General features: G+C 45.9%; 1 protein-coding gene across 1 annotated transcript in view; it reads right to left on the minus strand.

The window, feature by feature from the left end:
• kcnk17 (potassium channel, subfamily K, member 17) overlaps positions 1-16723 on the minus strand; it is a 41549-nt gene that overhangs the window by 8791 nt on the left and 16035 nt on the right. Inside the window, exon 2 of the mRNA XM_059983482.1 lies at positions 1078-1192. Coding sequence (XP_059839465.1) covers positions 1078-1192 — 115 coding nt within the window. The remainder of the gene's footprint in view (positions 1-1077; positions 1193-16723) is intronic.

The raw sequence follows: 16723 nt of genomic DNA on the forward strand, positions 1-16723 counted from the left end.
TTATGTAATTCTAGTAGATCTCTCTTCAGCCCCCAAATCTTCAGTGAAAACAATACAAGTTTGTCCAACTTCTCCTTATAGCTAATTCTCTAGTCCAGACAACATTCTGGTGAATCTCTTCTGCACTCTCTTTAAAACTGCCACATCCTTCCTGTAAGGTGGTGCTCCAAATGTGGCTTAATCAGCTGAAATATGGTTTCCCAAGATTTATACTCAATGCCCAATTGATGAAGGCATGTATGCCATATGCATTATAAACACTGTTACTTCTATGAATCAATTCTCAAATGTTCTATACATTAGCTTGTGAAAAGCGATGGGGGTTACCCCCAAGAATTGCAAGGGAATTTACAAGGCATTTCTCATCATCTTCAATCACAGCTTCAATCACCAGAAGGAAGTTTCAATGTGTGATTTTTCAGTCATGTAAATGAACAATCAATAACTTTGAAAGAGTGCAGAAAAAATATAAGGACATTGCCAGGACTTGAGAGCTTGAGTTATAAGAAAAGTTTGAATAGATTAGGACGTTTTTTTTGCTGGAGCACAGGAAAATGAGCAGGGATTTGATAGAGATATACAAAATTATGAGGGCTATAGATAGCAGACTTCTTCCACTGAGATTGGGTGAGACTAGAAGTACATTGTCGTGGATAAAGGTGAAAAGTGAAATGTTTAAGAGAAACATGATGGGAAACTTTTTCAGTCAGAGGGCGATGAGAGTGTAGAACGAGCTGCCAGCAGAAGTGGTGGACGTAAGTCGATTTCAACATTTAAGACAAATTTAGATAGGAGCATGGATGAGAGTTTATAGAGGGCTATGATTCGCGAGCTGGTCGATAGGACTAGGCAGACTCATAATTTGGCATGGATTAGATGGGCTGAAGGCCTGTTTCTGTGCTGTTGTGTTCTGTAACAGTCAACAAATTAAGTGCACAAGATACCTAAAATTTCTCAATTGCATTGAGACTTAACTTGACACTTTACAGAAGTAAAAATTCCCGCCTCAGAAAGGAAAGTTGTTTCAAAAAAGCAGATGCCAATTTAAACAGATGTCCTTAAAATAGAACTCCTTACCTATTGTAGTCACTACAGTTCCTGCAAAGAAAAATGAGCTACTGAAGTCCCAGTTGCTTGGATTCGTGGAGTTTCCTGTTGGGTTTACACCTTTCTCCCAGGCATCTATAATAATCTTAAATACATCAGAGAAAAAGGGATAATGAAACATTTCTAAAGCCTTCAGAAACCTGAGTGTTACTGAAAAACGTTGCTAATCATCCTGTGGGAAACAAATTATATTCATGAACAGCAGCATAGGTCATGATGAAGTCAAAAATATTACTTGCATAGAACATAAGACCAGGGAGGTTATGATACAAATTTATAAAAACATTCCTTATCATGGAGTTCTGTGCACAATTGTAGCTGCCACACTATAAGAAAGATATGATCACACTGGAGAAGGTACAGAGGAAGTCTAAGTTGAAGAATTTCAATTATGAATGAATAGGTTGGATTCATTTTTGTTATGTTTTTCAACTACAAAACAGTAAACTAATTCAAAGGAAGACATGGCAGTCCAAAATGCGGGTCTAACTTGGAATTTACTTTAAGTGAGGCATGCGTGTATCACATGGTAATATGATAACGTATGCAGTTCACGTATTAACACATATAACCCATAATGAATTATTTAAACAAACAAGAATGCTTAATCAGCCAATGAGGATACAAGATTTCTCAAATATTATTGACATATTAAATACTCAACAATTTTCCTTGGAGCAAAGAAAGCAGAAGAGCCACATGTGGAGTAATATACCGGATTAAATCCCAGAAACCTTGTGATGTCCACACAGTTGATCTGTGGTTTGAAAGGTGAGCACCCCAGGTAACCAATTGACAAAAGCTTTCATTTCAGGAAACTCAGATTGAAACTCTCTAGTCTCGCATTCTGTGGTCTGACAGTTCCTGCAGCCTGGCATATTTTCAATCTGTCATACAGATCTGTCTCAATTAATTCCAAGATCTAAGATCTGTATGTATATTTAGCTTTCCTGAATTGGAAATACTGTTGGCAGGGATCATAACATGGAGAGTGACTAAAGTGACTGTACTTAAAACATAGAACAGTTCTGCTCAGAAGAAGATGGCAGTGAGTAATATTAGTGGTTTGGCAGGTCCCAATTGAGAGACTGAGAGTTTTAATCCATATCTAACTTGTTGCTTATGCTTAGTTGGTTTTTATTTAGTGCCTAGACATTCACACAGAGGAAACAGAATTGGAGTTCAACTGCTCAAGGTAACTGTGCATGCATTTATCACTTGTGACATTGGGTGAATTTCAATCCCAAGGAGTAGCAATGACATTGGAATCTTAAAGTGAGATAGTTCAGAGATCCCAAGTGAGACCCTCACAAATCAAATTGACAACTGAGATTTCAGAAGACTATTTGCCACTTGAACCTATTTCTGCTTGCAGGGACAGGAGGACTGAAGATTGAGTATTTTAATTGGCATAGTGTCACTGGCATGCAAATCGGTCTTTCACCTGTCCCCACTGAGACCATGCTAACAACCACCTACCCATTTACTAATCCCAACCTAATCCCACTTTATTCTCTGCACATTTTCATCAATTTCATCTGACTCCTCCCACTCGCCTACACACGAGCAACAATTCACGGTGGCCGCTAAACTATTCGTCTTTGGGGCATGGAACTCAGAGCATTCAGAAGGATGCAAACACGCAAACTCCACACAGGCAACAGGTTCGAAATCAAAACCGCTGGAAAGACTCGGGGGTCAGGCAGTGCCTGTGGATAGACCAAATGTGGAAATCCAATAACGGACTGAACACACACACACACACACACACACACACACACACACACACACACACACACACACACACACACACACACACACACACACACACACACACACACACACACACACACACACACACACACACACACACACACACACACAGTCCAAGCGCAAATCCCTCTGTGCTAAGCTGGTCCTCCCTGCAAAGTTGCTGCCTAACTGAGAGATCAAGTTGGATTTCATTGTTGTCAGTGTCAGGTCATTCACATTGAATCTTTGTAAACCAATTGGTTCATGTCTAAAGAAAATTAAAATATCAAGAGCATGGGCAGAAAACATTCTAAGAGCTTTGTGGAATGAGGGGGTGGAAATGATGATATAGCTATAAAATGGTGACTTGGTTCACATCCATATTAATGGAGCCACTCAGGGAAGCAGTCACTAGAAACATTAACTGTGATAATGTAGTTTTGGTGAAGATTTTCTGGATTATTGGATGCATTGCTACTAGTATTCCAATGGTCCTGATGAAGGGTCTCAGCCCAAAACGTCAACTGTTTATTCATTTCCATAGATGCTGCCTGACCTGCCGAGTTCCTCCAGCATTTTGTGTGCATTGCTTTGGATTTCCAGCACCTGCAGACTTTCTTGTGTTTAGAATTTCAATACTTCCAATTTTTTAAAATGTTAGATCCCATGATAACAAATAAGCGTGATAATGAATTTTCCAGTGAGTCGGGTAAGTTAGAGTCTGAGAATCTGGAGTTGAGAGAGAGTGCAGGAACCAGAGCTCCAGTGAACATAAACGGAATGCCAGAACAGGCCCCAGACACTGGAAAAAAAGACCAATGGGATCAGGGCTTGGCTGAGTGGGAAGGGGTGCAGGAAACAAGTCAATGTGGGTGGAAGACTGGATCAGAAAGGGAGCAACCAGTCTGTTGGGAATATTTTATAGATCGCTCCCTCTCCTCAGTAGCAACAGAGCAAGGAGCAGATCAGAAAGCCGCAAAATGGACAGGGTTGTTGTCATGGGGGACTTCAACTTCCCTAGTATTGATTGACACATCTTTAGTGCAAGAGATTTGTTGGGTGTGGTCAGGAAGGATTCCTGATACAGTATGTAGACAGACCAGCCAGAAGAAACGTCATAGTGGATCAGGCAACAAATCTCTTGGTGGGTGAGTACTTTGGAGGCAATGGCCACAACTGCCTGACCTCTAGCTTAGCCTTGGACAGCTGGTATGGGAAAGTAATTGGGGGAGGGTTCATTCTGATGCTAATAGGCATGAACTCGGGAGTGTAAATTTGGAACAGATGTTCTCAGGGAAACAGACTATGGAAATGTGGAAGTTGTTCAGGGTGCACTAACAAGGGGTACTGGACAGGTTTATCCCTTTGAGGGAGGAAAAGGAACGTATGGTGGAGAAACAATGGTTGACAAGAGAAGTGAAGAGGATGAAGGAAGCAAGGATCATACGGGGCTGTTGAGAGATATAAGATGGCCAGGAAGGAGCTTATGGAGAGACTTAAGAGAGCTAGAAAGGGACACGAGAAGGCCTGACGGGTAGGATTAAGGAAAACACTAAGGCGTTCTACACGTATGTAAGAAACAGGAGGACTACTAGAGTGAAGGTAGGTCTGAATGTGGGATAGAAGAGGAAACATGTGTCTGGAGTTGGAAAAAGTAGGGGAGGTCCTTAATGAATACTTTGCTTCAGTATTCACCTGTGAGGGGGACTTTGATGAATGTGAGCTCAGGTTAATATGCTGGAACATGTTGAGGTTAAGGAGGATGTGCTTGAACTTTTGAATAAAATTAGGATAGAGGCCAGATGTGATATGGCCTGTTTCTGCGAGGAGCAAGGGAAGAGCCTGTTGCGGCTTCGGAGAAGATTTTTGATTCCTCACTGGCCACAGGAATAGTTCCAGCCCATGTGGATGGCGCAGCCAGTCGAGGTTCAGGCACCGCGGCGCAGAGGCAGACCTCCCAAACAGAGGCTGATCCAGACTGTGGACATTGGGGGGTGTATTGCCGGTTCTGGAGGTGGGGGGTTTATGTGGTGACCCACTTTCTGCTCAGGCGAACCGGCTCACAAATAGCCAGCGCGGGGGGGGGGGGGGGGGGAGACTTTGGTAATGCACCTCTGATGTCATTTCCGCTCGGAGAGGGCGGGCATTAGGGATAAAATGCCAGCGCCGCGAAGTTTGAATAAACTAGTCTCGAAACGACTTACCGACTGCGTGTCGTCTCTAGCTCTGTATGTAGTATATCGCTACAGGACTCAAATAAAAGTGCAAGTATCCAGTAAAATCAGTTTTATGCTGAATATGGTAATAATCTTCCACTCACTCACTACAAGGGAACTGTAATGGAGTCATACAGAGCCCACCAAAGGGAATTAGAGCACCACTTGAGGGAAGAGGGTCATAGGAAAGAGTCAGCCATTGGAACTGTTGGGAGTGTGCAGCAAGGAGCCTGTTGAACATGCTGTTACAGTTCTAGCATTCCACGATAACAGACATATGATAAAATAGGTGTGGCAGAGGGGGAGAAAATCGGCTGGCAAAATATAGTACATACCATTGAGTGTTTTCAGTTCTTTCAGAATATTAACCGAAGGAGATGCTGAACAAACTTGGATTATTTTCCACGGAGTGTCGCAGTCTGAGGGGAGACGTGTTAAATGTAGGTACGACTTAAATGCGACAAAGGGGAGACAGTCGGAGACTTTTTCCCCGCTTGGCTGTTGTATACACAGAGAGTGGGAATATGCCTCTGGGGCAGCAGTGGAAGAATATAGCATAGCAACACTTAAGAGGCAGATACATGAACATGTAGGGGAATCAGGGATAGGGACCAGGTGCAGGCCAATATGCAGCTTAAATTGACATCATGGTTGGCACAGACATTTGAGGGCTAAAGGGCCTGTTCCTGTGCTGTACTTTTCAATGTTCTATAAGCACTTCCATCATTCAGAATGCACTAAAAAGAAATCATCCAATATAATGAATTATAGAAACAAACAGGGAATCTGCCAGCCAAATAAATTATTGACTCAAAATTTCATCCCTGATACAGCATTTACTTTGCCTCTTAATCTTCTACTCCCACATATACCTTATTAATAATAATTGCAAATATAAAATACAGTACATTTATTTATTGCCATTCCTTATAATAGTCCGATCATTTCACTTGCTGGAATGTTCACGTTATATTAGCAGAACATCAGTTCTTCCATTCTAAGTGTTTTGTGGGAGAGGGCTTACACACCAGTTCCAGTTGCTCAATGTGCATGGGGGGAGGGGGGGGGGAAGGAAGAGCTTTAATTTCTGCTTTGCTCACTCAGCTGTCCCCACTTCAGTGTCCCTTGCAGCATGAGATCATGTTCCTTGGAATATATTTTCCTGAAATTTGGACCATGGGCATATCATTACGCAAGACCGGCACAATTTCAGGCAGACTGGAAAGCGTCTCTCACTGAGCTAATAAGTTACAGTGGCAGTTTGTGTTCAACTCAGGGTGTGATCCTGGCAGTACCTGGCATAGCACAGAGTCCAGTGCAACTCAGGGCATGAGATGACAAAGTCTGCATCTCTTTGCAGACCTCCTTGGTAAACAGACACAGCAGAAGGAAATGTGTGTGTCTCGCCTATGTTGCAGCTGCCTCAGGACATGCCCTTAGTTTGTAATGCAAGCCTTAGAGTTTAAGCATCATTCAGCACAATTCTGCTTTCAAGCCCAACACATTAAATCCTGATGATTTGTCATCCAGTTCACCAGATATTGCACTCCCTTTCCACTGGGATCCTGATCTACGCATTCCTTTTCACACAGCATGCCTTTGATTCCTGTACTCCCTTTTATCCACTGAGATCCTGTTTCAGCATAGGTAAGACAATCCCAGTCATACACACAGTAGCCACTTAATTAAGAGCCTCATGTACCTATTGGAGTTCTGTGTCCTATCGGTCACCTGTTGTACGACCAACTTCTATACTATCCACTACATCACCAATCTTTACGTCATCTGATAATTTATCAGCACAGCCTTCCAGTTCCTCATCTAAATCACTTACAAAAATCACAAAGAGCAGGGGCTTCAGAACAGATCCTTGCAGAACGTCACTACACACGGACCTCCAGGCAGAACATCTACTACCACGCTTTGCCTTCTATGGGTTGGCTAATTCTGAGTCCGCGCAGCAATGTTTTCCTGACTTTCTAAATAAGCCTATCATGGGGAACCTTGTCGAATGCTTTGCTCAGAATGATATACCCACATCCATTGCTCTACTGTCAGTAATTTATTTTACTGTCAGCAATTTACTTCTCAAAGAAGTCAGTCAGGCTCATAAGGCACAAACTGCCCATCACAAAACCATTCTGACTGTCTCTAATCAGTCTATGCTTCTCCAAATGCTTGTAAATGCTGTCTCTAAAAATCTTTTTCAATAGTTCTCCCACCACTGATGTAAGTCTCACTGGTCTATAATTCATATATAGACCAGTGGCTGGTATGAACTCTCCCGGGACGGCTGGGGTGCACCGTACACCAACTCGGCCGACGAGGCGTGCAGATCCTCTTTGGGTGCTGTGCGAACTCCAAGCAGGACCCAGGGAAGCTCATCCACCCAGTTAGATCCTCTCAGGCAGGCCATGAGAGCCGACTTCAAGTGATGGTGGAAACGCTCCACTAGTCCGTTCGACTGTGCGTGGTAGGCAGTAGTGTGGTGTAGCTGAGTCCCCAACAGCTTGGCCACAGCCAAACCCAGGCTGGAGGTGAACTGGGCGCCCCTGTCAGAGGTAATGTGGGCCGGTACCCCGAAGCGTGCTACCCAGGTTGCAATCAGTGCTCGGGCACAGGAATTGGCAGATGTGTAGGTGAGCGGGACCGCATCTGGTCACCTTGTGAACCAGTCTACCATAGTTAGGAGGTACTGCGCTCCTCAGGACACTGGTAGGGGGCCCACGATATCCACATGAATGTGGTCGAACCTCCAGTGGGTGGGTTCGAACTGCTGCGGTGGGGCTTTAGTGTGCTGCTGCACCTTGGCTGTTTGGCACTGGGCGCACGTTCTGGCCCATTCACTGACCTGCTTGCAAAGTCCGTGCCACGCGAACTTGCTGGAGACCAGCTGGATGGTTGTCCTGATAGATGGGTGCACCAAACTGTGTATAGAGTCGAAAACTCGCTGCCTCCAGGCTGCCTGGATGATGGGACGAGGTTGGCCGGTAACCACGTCACACAGGAGGGTCCTCTCACCTGGGCCTACGAGAAAGTCTTGCAGCTGCAAACCCGAGACTGCGGTCCTGTAGCTGGGCATCTCGTCGTCTGCCTGCTGCGCCTCCGCCAGTGCTGCATAGTCCACCCCCAGGGACAGGGCCTGGACAGCTGGTCTGGAGAATGTGTCTGCCACGATGTTGTCCTTTCCTGAGACATGCTGGATGTCCGTCATATACTCGGAGATGTAGGACAGATGTCGCTGCTGACGAGCCGACCAGGGATCGGACACCTTCGTAACCGCAAAGGTCAACGGTTTGTGGTCTGTGAACGCGGTGAACGGCCTGCCTTCTAAGAAGTACCTGAAATGCCGGATTTCCAGATACAGTGCCAACAGTTCCCAGTTGAAAGCACTGTACTTGAGTTCGGGTGGCCGTAGGTGCTTGCTGAAGAATGCCAGGGGTTGCCAGCGCCCCTCGATGAGCTGCTCCAGCACCCCACTGACTGCTGTGTCGGATACGTCCACCGTGTGGGGGGTCGGAACGTCTGTTCTGGGGTGCACCAGCATCGCGGCATCTGCCAAGGCTTCCTTGGCTTTAACGAAAGCGGCCGCGGCCTCCTCATCCCAAGTAATGTTCTTGCCTTTACCCGACATCAGGGTGTACAAAGGGTGCATGATACGGGCTGCTGAGGGGAGGAAATGGTGGTAGAAGTTCACCATACCAACGAACTCCTGCAGGCCTTTGACCGTGTTGGGCTGGGCAAAGTGACGGATCGCGTCTACCTTGGAGGGCACAGGTGTTGCCCCATGTTTGGTAATCCTGTGGCCCAGGAAGTCGATGGTATCGAGACCGAACTGGCACTTGGCCAGGTTGATCGTGAGGCCATATTCACTCAGTTGGGTGTAGAGTTGACGGAGGTGGGACAGATACTCCTGACGACTACTGCTGGCTATAAGGATGTCATCCAAATAGATGAACGCAAAGTCCAGGTCATGTCCCACCACATCCATTAGCCACTGGAACGGCTGTGCGGCATTCTTCAGGCCGAATGGCATTTGGAGGAACTCGAACAGGCCGAACGGGGTGATGAGTGCTGTTTTGGGGATGTCTTCAGGGTGCACCGGGATTTGATGGTATCCCTGGACGAGGTCTACCTTGGAAAAGATTCTTGCCCCGTGCAGGTTTGCTGCAAAGTCCTGTATTTGTGGCACAGGGTAGCAGTCTGGAGTTGTAGCCTCGTTCAGTCTGCGGTAGTCACCGTATGGTCTCCAGCCCCCTGTTGCTTTGGGCACCATATGCAGGGGGGAGGCCCATAGACTGTCGGACTGCCGTCCGATCCCCAATTCCTCCATCCTCTTGAACTCCTCCTTCGCCAGGCACAACTTTTCCGGGGGGAGCTTTCATGCGCGGGCTTGGAGGGATGGTCCCTGGGTCGGAATGTGGTGCTGTACCCCGTGTCTGGGCATGGCTGCCGTGAACTGCGGTACCAGAATCGATGGAAAGTCCGCCAGGATTCTGGTGAATTCGTTGTCCGACAGCGTGATGGAGTCCAGGTGTGGGGCCGGCAACTTGGCTTCACCAGGGAGAAGGTCTGGAAAGTCTCGGCACGTACCAGTCTTTTCCCTTGCAAGTCGACCAGCAGGCTGTGAGCTCGCAAGAAGTCCACACCCAGGCGCGGTTGGGCCACGGCGGCCAGTGTGAAGTCCCACTTGAACCGGCTGGTGCCAAACTGCAGCTGCACTGTGCGGGTGCCGTAGGTCTGTATTATGCTGCTGTTTGTGGCCTCTGGGTGGGTCCTGGCTTCCTGTTGCGGGTGTCATACCCCATCGGGGGCAAGACGCTGATCTCCACTCTGGTGTCGACCAAGAAGTGGCGTCCCGACTGTTTGTCCCAGACGTACAAGAGGCTGTCCTGGTGGCCAGCCGCCATAGTCATTAGCGGCAGCTGGCCCTGGCCCTTGCAGGGCGGGTGAAAATGGCGGGCTTTTGTGCTCCACCGCTGGTGGTAGAAACACCACTGTTCACTGGCCTCCTCACACCTGCCTCTGTGTTGTGTGCGCCCCCCTGCCGGGCCTGATCTGGTCTGCTGTTGGGTGCGTGGCCTGGTAATCTGACCGATGGACGCCATGCTCTCCCTCTTGGTTTTCCACGGCATGTCTGCCCGGGCCACCACCTTCCGGGGGTCGCTGAAATCTGCGTCGGCCAGCAGCAGATGTATGTCCTCGGGCAGTTGCTCTAGGAACGCTTGCTCAAACATGAGGCAGGGCTTGTGTCCATCAGCCGGGGACAGCATCTCGTTCATCAATGCTGACGGCAGTCTGTCTCCCAAACTGTCCAGGTGAAGCAGGCGGGCACCCCACTCACGCCGTGAGAGGCCAAAGGTCCCAATGAGCTGCGCTTTGAATACTTCATATTTGCCTTCTTCCAGGGGTGACTGTATGAAATCCGCAACCTGGGCAGCCGTCTCCTGGTCAAGGGCGCTCACCACGTGGTAATAACGCAGGGAATCAGAGGATATCTGCTGAATCTAGAACTGGGCTTCTGCTTGGCTGAACCACATGCGTGGTCACAGCATCTGGAAAATTGGCAGTTTTAGCGAAACTGCATGAACAGATGAAGAGTCAGTCATCTTTGGTCCAAATCCCGTTTGGACCATCGGGGTCACCAATGTAATGACGTACTACATACAGAGCTCAAGACGACACACAGTTGGTAAGTCGTGTCATTTCGAGACTAGTTTATTCAAACTTCGTGGCACTGGCATTTAATCCCTAGCGCCAGCCCTCTCCGGGCGGAAATGACATCAGAAGTGCATTACTAAAGTCTTCCCCTGCGCGCTGGCTATTTGTGAGCCGGTTCGCCTGCACAGAAAGTGGGTTGCCACAGTCCCCTGGTTTCTTGAAGTATTTGTAATGAGCTCTTCTGGCCTGTGTGGGGTGCCAGAGAGCATTAGGCGCCGAGGTTTTTAGAGCACCCTAATTGTTAGAGTTCCTTGTGTTTTACCCAAGCAACTCACTCTTTGTAATACATCTCCTGACGCCTTCTGTTTAAACCTGTTATGTTTACTTTGATAGTCTCAGAGATTCCATGTTACTTGTATTGTTTAAGCAGATGCCGGATTAGTCCTAGTATTCAGAATGTTGCTTCTCGCGGTGTCCCTTGGCTGAATCACTGACGTTCATTTGGAATTATTATGAATAAATCCTCATCACCGTCTCTGCACCAAAGTCTGTCTTTCCTCTGCACTTGTGTTCCGATGTTGTCAGTGCACATCATGACACTGTTTGCTAATGGGAACAGCTTCCATCTATCAACCCAAAACAAGATGATGTAAACCCCTATTAACACTTCTCTTAACCTATTTTGCTACAAAGAAAACAACTCTACCCTCTCTAGCCTGATGTAGACAATGTTCTGCAATAAACAGTCTGCAGGAGCAACTCAGCTGGTTGAACAACATCCATAGAAGAAAAGGAATTTTCAGTATTTTGGGTTGAAACTCTGCACCAGGACTAAGGGTGGAAAGAGGAGATATCCAGTATAAAGAGATGAATGGGAGTTGTGAGACAGGGGCCAGAGGAGACTCGTGGAATGAGGTTGTGGACAGGAGATAAATATTGAAGGTCAGATTGAGCCAGATAGGGGTTGGGGGGGGGGATATGAAGTTGGGAGGTGCCGGCAGATGGAGAATAGTTGGGGGCAAACAAGCAAAAGGAAGGCGGCGTCAGGAGGGAAGAGGGGAGAATGAAGGTGGGAACAGCTGCTGGAGGTTGATAAACAAGAACACAAAAGCCAACCACGCTGGGCTCTGGTAATTAAGACCAACATTTGATGCAATGTTCCAGTCATGAGAACCATTAGGAAAGAGGGAAATGGGAAGTGGAATGAGGACCAGATGGGGGAGAGGGAGGGCGGTTGGGTGAAACACATGTGTAGTAGATACACAGTGCTGGAATGATGAGGACGAAAATGGCTGGTGAGGGTCTAGGAAAGGGGACACAAGTAAGTTATGAATAAGACTGAATGGGAGCATGGGTGGTTATTAAAAGAGAGGTATTGGAAAATTCAATGTCCAACCATTAGGTTTTAGATAACCCAGGTAGAATATGAGATGTTGTTGCTTTAGTTTGCATTGGATCTCATCCTGGCAGTGCAGAAAGCCATGGATGGACAAGTCAGTGTGGGACTGGTGAGGGGAATTAAAACAACATGCAACCAGAAGCTTGGGATGGGATTTGAAGAAAATGATGAATCTTCTCTATTCCCCCCTTGATGTTCTTATCTGTCTTAAAATTAGGCAACCAAAACAAGATGAATACTTCCGTAATGGGTCGGGCTGGCATTTCTTGCAGCTTCGTCCTACTCTCCCTTCTGAACTCTAGGCCTCTGTTTGAAAGTAGGATTTGAAATTAGGATCCTATCTTACTAACTACACACTAAACATGCCCAGCCGTGGGATTGCTCTAATACTGCTCACTATTTAAAATTTTGTCTTTTAACCCATATTGTCTCTTTTTCCACTAAAGTGGATAATTTCACATGTCAATATTAGCTTGCATCAGCTACTTGTCTGTCCATTCTGCCAGTCTAAGTATGTTGTCTTCTGGCTTACTAATAACATTTGAATTGGTTAACTCATGACCAAGCTAAGTACCATTCATAGATATAGAAATTTTACCCTGCATGTCTATGCCCAAGTTATTAATAATATCAAAACTTCTGGTCACACTATCATCACCACTGTCTATAACTTCCTATTCTTAAAAACAACCATTTACCTCCCACCTCTGCTCTCTGCCTTTAAGACAATTATATATTTACATAAGAACACATTAAGAGCGATGAGTAGGCCACTCAGCTCTTCAAGCCTGCCTGATGATCACTCCCGATCTATGCTGATCTCAACTCCTCTTTAGCGCTAGTTCCCCATAATCCTCAATGCCCTGATCTTTCAAACACTTAACCATTTTCGCCTTAAATATGTCAAATGATCTGGCCTCGACCACCCTCAAAGGCAGAGAATTCCAAAGACTCACTACCAACTGAGGGAAGGAGTTTCTATGCACCTCAGTTTTAAACATTCAGGGAAATGTACAAAGGAAATTTTGATGTTGTTTCAGGAGCAGTTGCATGTGGTTCTGGTCAGGTGTGTCCCATTGGGGCAGGTAAGAGATGGCAGGGCAAAGAAACCATGGCTGACAAGAGATATGGAACATCTAGTCAAGAGGAAGAAAGAACTATACTTAGGTTTAGAAATCAAGGAGCAGAAAGGGCTTAAGAGAGTTACAAAATAGCTAGGAAGGAACACAAGAATGGACTTAAAAGAGATAGAAGGGAATATGAGAGGGAGGTTGGTGATTTGCTGTGTTCCACGGGGCAGGGATCTGTTCTGGGACTCCTGCTCTTTATAATTTTTATCATTGACTTAGATGAGGAAGTGGAAAGGTGAGTTAATAAGTTTGCAGATAAAATGAAGGTGGGTGGTGTTACGGATAATGTAGAAGATTGTAGATTACAATAGAACATAGATAGAATGCAGAGTTGAGCTGAGGAGGATGCGAAAGCTTTATTAAGGGTGCAGTGGAGATTTACGAGGATGATGCCTGGATTAGAGAGCATGTTTTATGAGGAGAGGCTGAGTGATCTAGGGCTTTTCTCTTTGTAGCAAAGGAGGATGAGAGGTGATTTGATGAAGGTGTACAATATGATGATAAGTATAGATAGAATGGGCAGACAGAGACTTTTTCCTAGGACATACGTGACTAATTCGAGGAGGAATAATTTTAAGGTGCTTGGATGAAAGTTTAGGGAGGATGTCAGAGTGGTTGGTGTGTGGAACATGCTGCCAAGGGTGGTGGTAAAGACATTAGGGACATTAAGGAAACTATTCGATAGACACATAGATGAAAGAAAACTAGAGGGCTATGTGAGGGGGAAGTGTTAGATTTACCTTAGAGTAGGTTAAAGGGCCGTCACAACATCGTGGGCCAAAGAGACTGTACTGTGCTGTTGTGTTCTATGTTCTATCAAGTTACCTCTTCATTGGCACATTACTTTCATAGATCATTCCCTCCACCCCCATGCACCCACCTTCCATCTCGTCTGATATCGCCAATCACCCGCTAGCTTGTATTCCTCCCGTTCTCACCACCCTTTTATTCTGGTCTCTGCCCCCTTCACTCTCCAGTCCTGCTGAAGGGTACCAGCCCTTCTCTGACTGTTAATTGCCCTCTAGAAATGCTAACTGACATGCTGAGTTCCTCCAGACTTCTGTGTGTGTGTGTGTACTCCACTTCTTTTGCAGCTATGTCCCCTTGTTTGTTACTCTCCCACTATAGGAGGCATGTTCTATCATCTACACGGTCAAGCCCTCTAGGGATTGTATATGTTTGAATAGGGTCACCCTTCTTTCTTCTAAACTGTAAGTTACGTGTAGACAACACTTACTGTGTATTCCTTGCATTATCCATCTCCATCACCTGGATAAAAATTTCCAACGGATTATTTAAAAAAATAATTTGTCGTCAAAAAATCCAAGCGGCCTCACTTTCATTACTTGTTCCAAGGGCTTTTATTTTGCCTCTGTTATCCTCAACTGTCCTTCCAGTGGTCAACTGAATGGTGCTTCAGTTGGGCTTCTTTATTTCACCCATTTCATTAGAGAGTGACAAATACTACAGACACACAAGAGCCAGACGATGCCAGACAACAAACTGCTGAAAGAATTCAGCGGTTTGAGCAGCATCAGTGGACACAGAGGAATGGTGGAAGTTTCAGGTTGCGGCCTTGATCGGGATTGAGAGTGTGTGGGGGAGGGGGGGGGTAGAGAGCTAGTGTAAAGAGCTAATAGAGAGTGATGAGACAGAGGTTAGTGTGTAACGGGTGGAACCGTGCGACGGGAGGGTGGGGTAATGATTGTCAGGTGGAATCAGATGGTGGGGTTGGGGAAGAGGAAGGAGTTTTGAGACAGAAGTGGGTGAGCAATAGGAAACAGGAAATGGGGGGGGGGGTGAAGCAAAAAACAGACGGGGTCAGGTGGCGTGAGGAGAGGACCATAAGAGCAAAAGGGATAGGAGCAGAATTAGGGCAACGAGTCTACTTTGCCATTTCATCATGGCTGATCCATTTTCCCTCTCAACTTCATTCTCCTACCTTCTCCCCATAACCTTTCATGCCCTGACTAATCAAGAACTTACCGATCTCCGCCTTAAATACACCTAATTACCTGGCCTCCACAACATACCATTGGCAACAAATTCTACAGATTCACCACTCTCTGGCTAAAGAAATTCCAGTTCATCTCCATTCTTCGTGAACATCCCTCTATTTTGAGGCTGTACTCTCTGGTCTTAGATTCTCCCACAAGGAAACACCTTGTCCACATCCTCTCCACCTTTGCCTTTTAATACTCCATAGGTTTCAATGAGATCCCCAGTTATTCTTCTAAATTCCAGTGAGTAGAGGTCCAGAGCCATCAAATGCTCCTCATACAATAACCCTTTCATTCCTGGAATCATTCTCGTGAACCTCTTCTGAATTCTCTCTAATGTCAGCACATCTCTCTTTAGATAAGGGGCCTAAAACTGCTCACAACACCCCAAGTGCAGTCTGACCAATCCCTTATAAATCCTCAGCAGTACATCCTTTCTCTTGTATTCTAGTCCTCTCAAGATAGTGCAAACTTTACATTTGCCTTCCTCACCATCATCTCCGCCTGCAAGCGAACCTTTAGGGAATCCTGCACAAGGACTCCCAAGTCCCTTTGCACCTCAGATTTTTGAATTTTCTCCCTGTTTAGAAAACAGTTTACACTTTTGTTACTTCTACCAAAGTGCATGACCGTACACTTCCCAACACTGTATTCTCTCAATTGTCTAAGTCCTTCTGCAGACACCCTGCTTCTACAACACTACCGGCTCCACCTATCTTCGTATTGTCTGCAAACTTGGCCACAAAACCATCAATTCCATCATCCAAATCATTGACATTCAGTATTATGACAAAAAAAGTGAGGCCAACACCGACTCCTGCAGAACACCATGAGCTACCGGCAGCCAGGCCATTTATTCCCACTCTTTAGCTTTTGTCAATCAGTCAATGCTCTATCCATTGTAATACCTTTCCTGTCTTATCTTGTTAAGCACCCTCATGAGTGGCACCTTGTCAAAGGCCTTCAGAAAATCCAAGTTCACAACATCTATTGATTCTGCTTTTGGAAGAAGGTAGAGATGTACGATTGGAAGGTGATAAATAGAACTAGGTAAGGGAAGGTTTAGAAAAGGTAGACCAAGGAAGAAGAAACACAGGTGGATAAGGTGGGAGATTTGCAGATGGTAGTCAGTAATGAGGGCAACCTATAAAGTCTGATCACTCAACTGAACTTGAAAATGGCTAGCAGATGTCAGTTTTCGTGAATAGACTGTAAGTTCAAACCCAGTTAAAATTCCTATTAATATCCCCTGAGCCAATTTACTTCGAAATGAAAGACACATCAGAACAGAAGCACAGCTATGGTTTAGCTTGACTATAGCTCCCTGAAATTGCAAACACGAGTGGATAGGGTAGTCAAGGAGTCATACAAGTTTCTTGACTACGTCAGTCGTAGCATTCAGTATAAATTTTGGGAAGTCATATGGCAGCTATACAAAACGTTGCTTAGGCCACACTT

Source organism: Hypanus sabinus, chromosome 10, assembly GCF_030144855.1.
Source record: "Hypanus sabinus isolate sHypSab1 chromosome 10, sHypSab1.hap1, whole genome shotgun sequence".
NCBI lineage: Eukaryota > Metazoa > Chordata > Chondrichthyes > Myliobatiformes > Dasyatidae > Hypanus > Hypanus sabinus.